The sequence below is a fragment of the Rana temporaria genome, chromosome 8, assembly GCF_905171775.1.
Source record: "Rana temporaria chromosome 8, aRanTem1.1, whole genome shotgun sequence".
NCBI classification, from domain to species: domain Eukaryota; kingdom Metazoa; phylum Chordata; class Amphibia; order Anura; family Ranidae; genus Rana; species Rana temporaria.
Genome location: NC_053496.1, coordinates 141,391,891 through 141,402,146, shown reverse-complemented (window position 1 = coordinate 141,402,146; position 10,256 = coordinate 141,391,891). Strand labels below are relative to the sequence as shown.

The 10,256-nt window shown below is 38.5% G+C and overlaps 1 protein-coding gene across 2 annotated transcripts in view; it reads right to left on the bottom strand.

Moving 5' to 3' along the window:
- Positions 1-2,369: 2,369 nt before the first annotated feature.
- C8H10orf71 (chromosome 8 C10orf71 homolog) overlaps positions 2,370-10,256 on the bottom strand; it is a 179,675-nt gene continuing 171,788 nt past the window's right edge. For both annotated transcript variants that reach the window (XM_040320785.1, XM_040320786.1), the window contains one exon: positions 2,370-7,581. In XM_040320785.1, the coding sequence (XP_040176719.1) occupies positions 3,030-7,526 (4,497 nt within the window). In that variant the 5' untranslated portion in view covers positions 7,527-7,581 and the 3' untranslated portion in view covers positions 2,370-3,029. The remainder of the gene's footprint in view (positions 7,582-10,256) is intronic.

Genomic DNA, 10,256 nt, shown 5'->3' with positions numbered 1-10,256 from the left:
CATTTGTACCTCATTTTGGTCTGATCTATATGGTAGTACATAAAATGCACTTTTTATCCTTAAAAAAGTATTTTCCAGTGCTAAACCTTTCATCCAAATTCTACATGGCTACATTTGTAAATTTTAAAACACAAGGGAATACATTAAGGTAAAAATGTTTTCCCTTTAGATACACTTTAAGGCCCCTTTCACACTGGGGTGTTTTTCGAGCGATATTCGAGCGTTTTTTTAGCGTTATTTGAGCGTTATTCGAGAGAAGCCTCATCGGCAATCCCAATGTGCTGGTAACCACTAAGACCCTAACGTTTTAGGGTGTTTTTGCAGTGCCTCAGTGTGAAAGGGTAAGGCGTTTTTACAGCGCTTTCAATTCATTTCAATGGAGAGGGGCATTTTTTGGACCGTTTTTTTCAGCGCCCAAAAACTGCTCCAAAGTTGCTGCTTGCAGGACTTTTCTCAACTCCCTGCAAGTGCAACGCCTCAGTGTGAAAGGGTAAGGCGTGTTTACAGTGCTTTCAATTCATTTCAATGGAGAGGGGCGTTTTTGGAACGTTTTTTTCAGCGCCCAAAAACTGCTCCAAAGTTGCTGCTTGCAGGACTCAGTGTGAAAAGGTCCATTGAGATGCATGGAGAGCGTTTTATGAGCGTTTTAATAGTTCTATTTTTAACGCTAAAACGCTGTAAAAACGCTTCAGTGTGAAAGGGGTCTATGGCGGCGCTATACCGTCGGAATTGCCGTGGGATTCGGAACGCTAGCGGTGCGGTATTAACCCCCGCTAGCGGCTGATAAAGGGTTAATACCGCCCGCAATGCGCCTCTGCAGTTTCTTATTGTTTTAAATGGCAAGGAGTGGTGAAGGAGCGGTATACATACTGCTCCTCTCACCGCTCCAAAGATGCTGCTAGCAGGAGATTTTTTTCTCTCCTGCCTTCGGGCTTTCACATTGAGATGGCTGGGCAGGAGTTTTTCAGGCGGTATAGCAGCGCTATTTTTAGCGATGTACCGCCTGAAAAACTCCTCAGTGTGAAAGGGGTCTAAGAGTATATAAGTTTGTGATGTTTTTGGGTGAAGTTCCATTTAAAGTGTTTTTGTTTTTCACAAATTTTGGATCACAAATATTATATGAATTTATTTGATGTTTTTAGTTGAGATATGAATTAGTAATTTTTAGGTGCATACATATTCACATTTTTATTTTATTGCTAGTAATTAGTCTTGAGGTATATGTGATTATACTTTTTGGTGTTAGCTAGCTCTACAAACAGGTGATTGGTGGTGTTGGTTAGCTGCTTGGGGAAATATTTTATAAATTAAAACAATAAAGCAAATGAGGACAAAATGAAAGTTTTTGTTAAAATTATTAAACTGTACTAGAAATTAGTGAATTGATTTGCAAATATAGAAAATATTGTGAGCTTGGCAAGTCTCATTTTTTTTAGTTACTTACACATTTTTGATTTGCCTAAATATTGCATGCAAATACATTATTTGTGGAGAAAAGTGTAATTAACCACTTGTCCTTCTAAAGATTCACTCCCCCCTTTTGATTGGCACTGCGTTACTTTAACTGACAATTGCGCAGTCATGCAACGCTGTATGACCGTCAATTTTGAAAAAAACAAACAATATTTTTTACTTTCTGCTATAAAACATATCCAATAAAAACATTAAAAAAATCAAGTATATATACCGGAGCCTGCACAGGAGGGCTGCCCTGTAGCAGTAAATCTGCTATAGGGCGGTCTGGAAGTGGTTAATACATCCTGCTTAAATTCATTAAAGTGGTTGTAAACCCTCTAATATACCCAGTGAAGTGAATAGCCTCAGATTATACACAAATAAAACAAATCCTCCTACAAATTTTAGTTGTTTATCTGCAGTTTTCTGTTTTGCACTTTACTTCAAAAGTGCTGATTTCGGATAAAATCCTTCTGCATTTTTCAGTATCACAGAGGAGGGGGTGGAGAGCTGCAGTTAGAGGTCTGAGACACTTTGTAAGAGCTTATTGGAGCAAAGGAATGCACCCCCCCCTTCACACACAGAAAAACTGTGTTCTGAATAGACAAGCTTATGCTGCGCTCTCCTCCCCAACACATATTTTATCACATGTGTTGGAAAAACTTATCAGAAGGGACACATGCTGATAACAGTATGATGAAACACCAGAGAGAAACGACACTTAGAGCTTTGGAGAGAGACAAGTAAACATTACAGATATACAGTATGTGCTATATGTGCTTTGTTCAGATTTCATGACTGGAGTTTACAACCACTTTAATTACTTGATTACTCACAAAGCAGACTAATCTATAGGCACACATTCAGGCCAACTAAAAATGTTTACTTGGTCAAGAAAAATGACAGTTGCCAAATTTACAAGGCTTACCTTATCTGCTATTTTAATTGCTCCTCTATATGGTGAAAATGGGATTGCTCTGCCAATTATAACCATAGAATTATCATGTAATTGCTCTGTCTAATTTTAAGGCTTGGTTCACACTGGAAATGGCCGTGGATCGCACAGGAACTCTGTGCATCCCTGTTCTCCATTAGGTGATGAATCCAAGCCGAATCTTTGCCTGAAGCTGCTCCAGATATATATGAACTGGCTCCATAGAGAGCCGGTCACATTTTCCTGCTATGCAAATTAGATGCGGGAAAACCTGCATCAGATTCGAATAGGTGTGAACCCAGCCTAATATGTATTGCTAATAACATGAAATGTGCAATGTAATAAATGCCTGAGGAATTAATATTACACAACACACATTTCTCCCTTTAAATAACCTACTATTTTACACAACATATATTTTCCTCTAGTTCAATACCCCATATTGTTTTGTATTACTAGAACCCAAGAACCATGTGTAATACCTGACATAATACATTTTGTTAAATGTTTTTTGCACTTATTCAGTCCAAGCAATAACAAATACAGCAAAAGTGGTCATACACGTTTGTCCATACAAGTGCTCTGTGGCTTTTTATATGTGTATGTGTGCATCATAGCCTCATCTAGATTATCCCAATATTCATGAGATTGCTTCCATTGCAAAATCATCTATGTCTCTCATTGTAATAATATCTGGACTCCTTGTCCTGCCTGCATTTCTGTCCATGCTTTGTGGAGTGTCTGCCATGCTCTGGTCGCATGAATCACAGTCTATGGATTGCTGCATTTTTAAGCAGTCAGATTCTTCTTCATGCCATGCTCCTGACTTCCCTTCAATGTACAAACCACTGTCATTTAACATATGTGGAGCTCTTTTTAGGGATGATATGGATGTAGCTGGTACTGGGGCAAGGCCTTGATACAACATAAATGGACTATTCGACATTCCCAGTGCTGGAGTTGATCTTTCTGATGGAGGTAAGGACATTTGCAGGTATTTTCCAGTTTCTGGATCAAAAAATGTTTTAATTCGGAAATGGACCGGAATGTCCACCACAAAATACTGTCCAGAATCAGGGTCCTGTAAAAGTTTGCGTTGAGTAATTGGAAGAGATGGGGTTGAGGCTTCAGAAATTGACTCCTCTTGCTGTAGTGTACGTGATATGCAGGATCCCACATTTAAATCTGATTGCCGTGAAATTGAAGGTGAAATGATACTGGCAGGAGATGGAACATCCAGTACAAAATCAGACTCTTGAAAATCCCCTTCCTGTATCTTTGGAGGGATTTCAGTTTTCCTGTGTTTTTTAGTTAGGCGTTTGGCACGCCGTAAAGCTTTCTCAGTTTTTGGAGGAACCGTTGGTGGTTTTGCAGCATCAGCATGAGCTGTATTTAGAGAGTCTATGCTTGGTGCTTTTTCCTGTGGTTGTTTTATGCACTCACTAGTGTTGTTCTTCAAATTATTAGAGAGAGTAGGGACTATATTTATCACATCATTGATTGGGAGGTAAGGCTTTTCATTTCTTGAGTTTGCACTTGTTAAAGGTGGGCTTGCACTTGTTAAAGGTGGGCTTGGCATATCTTCGAATGCAGAAAGAGCTGTAGTAAAACCAGAGCTTTGTGTATTAAATGACATGGGACTGGCTACTATAGAGCAAGTAATACTTTCTGACATGGGGCTGGTTATAGTTGAACAGGCAATGTCTTCTGAAAAAGAAGTAGCATCTTCTAGCTGTAGGAGTCCATTGTCAAGTGGAGAATAATTTGTATTTGTACTGTCAAGAAGTGGAGAGCTTGCATGTTCTCCATTTAACTTTATGGAGTCACTTGCGTGTTGCAAATGCAAGGTGTTGCATTCAGGTGACAGCCCAGTCACCTCTGAGACACAGGTTTCAACTGGATGAAAAAATAGTCCATCAAGCAGTGGTGAATTCATATCAGGGCTTTTATTCATTTTGACTAATTCTGCAGTTTCCTCCTTTTTCTTTTTCCAATCGGGAGTCATACGGCAGGGCTTCTCCCATAGCTCCTGAATTTCTCTTTCTTCATGTTGTGATTTTATTTGTTTATATTCTCTGTTGTGATCTGGAGTCTCTAATACAGGATGTGTAGCTACATGATTCCAAAGTTTATCGTTATTTGCTGGCATATTTCTTGTTTTACTTATGTCTATTTTGGAATCCCTGTCTTCCCATGAACTAGGTAATGTTACTCTAAGATCTCCTTTACTTATTGTAAAGCTATAGTCTTCTAATTTGTGGAAAATTAGGCAGTCTTCTGAAAGACTTCTTAATAGAGGCCTTACTGGTTTTGTAACAGGTGATGATTTAATTGTATTGTCTTTTATGTGAAATAAGTTTGGTTTGAAATTAATTATGCTAGATGGTCTTTTAATCCTTTCTGCATTTGAACTTTCTTCACCTTGCTGATCACTTGCTAATAGCTTGCTAACTTCTACTTTCACTTCAGTCTCTTCTTTTAGTATTTGATGCTGCTCTCTGCTGCTCTCTATATTGCCATTGCTAACAGCATAATACTGTAAATCATCCTTTAGGCTATCATTTTTTATCTTTTGTTTTCCACCTTCATCACTTTCAGTTGAACACTGATTTACATCCTCTTTGGAGTCTAAACATTGCCTTGTGTAGCTGTGTGCATTTTTCACATCTTGTTCCGAGAAAACAATTGTTTGATTAGAAACTGTATCGGATGGCTCCTCTTGCTTGCTGTCAGGTTTAATATTTTCTTCTTGCAAAGGAAATTCTTCTCCATTTTGCCCCCAAACTGGTTCAGTAGGTGCATCCTGTATTTGTTCCACGTTTTTACATATATCTTCTTTAAGATAAGAATTTGGTATAGGATCTTCTATGTGTTTTTTAGGGCTATGATCAATAGGACTGAGATGGGAAGATGACATATTTTCTTTATGGATATTTTTATCTGTGTGGGTGCCTTCTGTAGGAATTTCTCCATTTTCAAATACTTTACATGGTATTACATGGTGTGATGGAGAGTTCAAACATAAATAGTTATCAGAAGTATTTCTAAAAAAATCCTGTTTAGCCTGTTCTTCTTTCGTTGAACTTGGTACATATTCCTTTCCATTATTACAAACATTTTCAACTTCTGATGCCTGTTTATCATAAGCTGAAGCATCTTGTAGCTTGCCATCTGCTACGTAATTCTTTTCATAACCATTACAAAGATTTGTTGATGGATTATATGTACTTTTTACTCTTTTTCTCATGTCTTTCAGATTGAATAGTAGGCCTGTGGCTTTGGATTTATATTCATTTCTCTTACGATACAAGCTAATTTCTCTTTGGTCCTGATCATTAAGTGTCATTGTATCAGCAGGTGGAGGAGTTATTGCCATTGGCTGTTCTATTAGAGCTTCTTGTATGTTTTTTCTTATTATTACAGGAGTTAAAAGATTTGTAATATTAAAGGATGAGATACTGGGCTTGTCTTCCAAGGAACCGTCTTCATTTGCTGTCATGTTTTCGTAAGATTGTCCTGTAGTACATTCTTTTATACTTAAACATTTATTTAGTAACTTATCTTCCATTTCTATCTTGTGAATATTCATTCTCCTCCATGGGGGCACATGAGCATTGCTGTTTGAATGTTGATTTGAGTCTGGGTGTTTTGCATGAGGTGTGCTTGGCAAAGTCTCCACACACACCTCATTTGAGTCTTTTAAACCTTGTTTTTTCTCTGATAAATGACATGGAACTACATCATTAACTGACTCTTTTTCTATTTGCTGTATTAATGTTTTTATTCTTCCAGGTGGTGGCATGGGTTTATTAGATAGTTTAATTTCATCTACTTTGGCTGGTATTTCTGATTTCTTGTCCTCTTTTGAGAAATCAACTTTTTCTTGAGATTCTTCATTTTGTTTTGATAAGGGATGTGAGGTTTCAGACACTGTTTTTTTATCCTGATTTGTATTTAATGATTGATTTATTTTTTTAGGAGAGTTAGATTTGGCTAAAACACAGAGCTGCTCTTTAGGTGATTGAGATCCTGAGTCTATTTTCATATCTTCCGCTTGGATCTTATCTGCATGAACCTTTGGAACCCTGTGACTTGATTCTCTGCTTTGCTTTGTCATCCTTTTGCTAGGAAGTGGAGGAACAGTCCGTAAAATTGGAATAGCATCAAAGTTATTAGAGAGTGTTGATGCAGGAGAGGCCCATCCTACCTCTATTCCTGCATCCCTTGCTCTTACGCCAGGTGTTGTTCTTTGAAGTAAAGGAGAGCATGGTGTTGCTGATCTCAGAATAGGTGGTGCTTCAGGGACTGGACCGTCAGTATCATGCCTCCCATGGTGTTTTTTATTGATATCACCCCATGACTTAAATGCACTATTTTCACTATGAAGAAAAGTTGTTTTTCTCAAGGACTGCTTTTGATTTGGCAACTTTTTGGCTTGATCTTGTAATGGTGAGCCTGAAGAACATGGCGATGCGGTGGGCATGGGACAAATTTCTTCCTGAGACTCCAAAAATACTTCTCTGGCTGTGCGCCTGTGTAAATTACGATGTTCATGAAGATTCATATCATCTGGATTGATAGATTCTAAAGTTTCATTGTTCAGTTCGCTGTGTTCTGAAGATATTTGTTCCATATTCATCTTACCTCTTGGAATACATTTAGAGGGGGAAACTCCATCTTGTTCTGGCCTTTCATTTTCAATATTATCAAAACTTTTTATCAGAGATGACACCTTGGAGCATGGTTTATATCCTGTGGGCTGAGGAACACACAGCTTATTGGTGTTGGTCTTGGCAACTATCAATCCATCCTTTGCACAGTTAAGCAGTGGTTGGAATGTTGGAGCCCACTTTCCACGCAGTCGTGAAATAGTGGGTAGCTGTGCCAAGGGCTGAGTCTTCCTTACGGAAAGGTTGAAAATGCCCAGGTGGTATTTTGTGGAAAGTGGCATTCCTTTAATGGGGGAAGGTATGTGAGGAACATCATTGAATGGTTCTTCTTCAGCAACACACAAACTTCTAAAAGCTCGATCTGTAAAACTGCTTACTTCTTGGTCTGTATCATCCATTACACCCACACCACTTCCAGCAAGGCCATCTGCATGTCTTTTTTGCTTCTTGTAACGAAGCATGTGCATACCATATGTAGACAGGAATATGTAAAGCAGTTCTCAAACTCACACCGAATACCACCTATGGGCAGAAAAAAAAACACAATTCAAGGTATTGTTAATGACAGTAAATATTTCTAAATCATGGTATAGAATTTATATATCATAATTTCAACCAAGTCAGAAGACTGGCACACAAACTACTGCAGAGTATTATTCCAACATTTTATTACATTCCAAATACTAATGATATGCATAAGGACAGATTATTAAATCTTTGAAAGTAACATTTAGCCAAGCATTCACTGGAATCAAATAAATGGTGATTCTGCGCAACATATCACACTAATGGAATAGTGATATCACATAAACAAGATAAATGTAAGAGCTGACAAATAATCAGCATATAGTATTAAATGCAAAGAGAATAGTGAGTCCAAATATAAATATATATATACTCAAATAGTGAATAGTGAGTCCAAAATATATAATACTCATAAGGCGAATGTGCAAAAATATATAAAGAATATTGTGCAAAAAAACCGGAATGGAAGTTCAATCCCAATAGTAAACACAAATCAGCTGTCAGGGCAGATATTCTGAATGCACTGGATGAAGGTGAGCACCAGCTCTATGGTGTGAGTGCACGGCCGTGCGATAGAAGATAAACCAGATCCCTGGCTGAGCTCCCGGGACTCTTACCTCTCAGCCCTCCTAAATGGGCATTGATGTACAGGTCACTCGCAGCCTTCTATGGGTGGTCCCTGATGTTTCCTCTCTTGATCTGATGGATCCTTCCTTAATTGGGACAGATGCTCCTCGAAACCAGATGGATGATGTGGGTTATAAGAGAGAGAGAGAGGGGACTCCCATAGTGAGGTAACGTTTGGTGCAGGTAAAATATGTTTATTGAGGAAAAACCTGCACTTACATTAAAAGAAAAATAAAAGTGCAACGAGGAAACAAACAAGCGGCGTTTGAATCGCCAGCTTACGTCACTCCGGGTGTACGTCCTCCAATTCCTACGCGTTACGACACCACGTGTCTTCGTCTGGGGAATCGGGATTCCCCAGACGAAGACACGTGGTGTCGTAACGCGTAGGAATTGGAGGACGTACACCCGGAGTGACGTAAGCTGGCGATTCAAACGCCGCTTGTTTGTTTCCTCGTTGCACTTTTATTTTTCTTTTAATGTAAGTGCAGGTTTTTCCTCAATAAACATATTTTACCTGCACCAAACGTTACCTCACTATGGGAGTCCCCTCTCTCTCTCTCTTATAACCCACATCATCCATCTGGTTTCGAGGAGCATCTGTCCCAATTAAGGAAGGATCCATCAGATCAAGAGAGGAAACATCAGGGACCACCCATAGAAGGCTGCGAGTGACCTGTACATCAATGCCCATTTAGGAGGGCTGAGAGGTAAGAGTCCCGGGAGCTCAGCCAGGGATCTGGTTTATCTTCTATCGCACGGCCGTGCACTCACACCATAGAGCTGGTGCTCACCTTCATCCAGTGCATTCAGAATATCTGCCCTGACAGCTGATTTGTGTTTACTATTGGGATTGAACTTCCATTCCGGTTTTTTTGCACAATATTCTTTATATATTTTTGCACATTCGCCTTATGAGTATTATATATTTTGGACTCACTATTCACTATTTGAGTATATATATATTTATATTTGGACTCACTATTCTCTTTGCATTTAATACTATATGCTGATTATTTGTCAGCTCTTACATTTATCTTGTTTATGTGATATCACTATTCCATTAGTGTGATATGTTGCGCAGAATCACCATTTATTTATATTCCTGTTTTATGTCATGTAAACATAATTAGGTTTTGCTGCACTATATATTTTTGGTGGATTCACTCATTTAGGATCCATTTTAGCGCAAAAGCACTTTTCACTTTATTCACTGGAATCAATTACTGTAATTTAAGAAAAATGCCCCTAGTAAGGCTATCACACCTATGCTTTTTTTTAACTTCAGCTTGTGTTTTGTAGAAACACAGTGCACGCCATTTAACTTGATTTCCTATGGGTAAAGTTCACATCTATGCGGTTCCTGCGGGCGTATTTTTCAGAAAGGATCGCGTTTTTGGTCCAGTAGATGCTAATGGACCCACATCTAAAATGCAAGTGCTGTGTTTATTCTGTGTTTTGCCTGGGGGTTTGATCAAATTTTCATGCATTTTGAAGCTCGTGTTTTTGATCATGCCTGACTACAATTACCTCCCATTGACAAGAGACTGCCTATGTTGCCCTGCAAAACAGCAAGTCACATCCAACACATTAGCCAGGATGGTAAAAACAGAGGTGCTGATACATCTGGTGAGGCCCCTTGTTTATTTGTACGATCCAGATCACAAGAGCAAGGCAAAGCAGCAGCAGGGATGGCAGGAAATTGCCAAAGAAATTTATCCAAAATGTGATTCCTTCACTGAGAGACAGAAGCATAACAAAAGAAAGTACTATGAATTTATCTGTGACAAAACTGTATGTATTCTGCTAATTGACAGTGCTAAATAGATGTATTTGTTAGAAATCAACACTGATCTCAAAACTACAGCTAGGGTACACATGCAGCCTTTTATTTTGTAGAGCCCTGCTCAATATGCAAAGTGTTTCTGACAAGTGACAAGGGGAGGTATATGATTTGGTGAAGCGCAGGTATGCTCATTATCTTTACTTATTTTCACTTTTTTTTTTAATACATTTTTATTTGTTTTACATTTTGATTTTTTTTA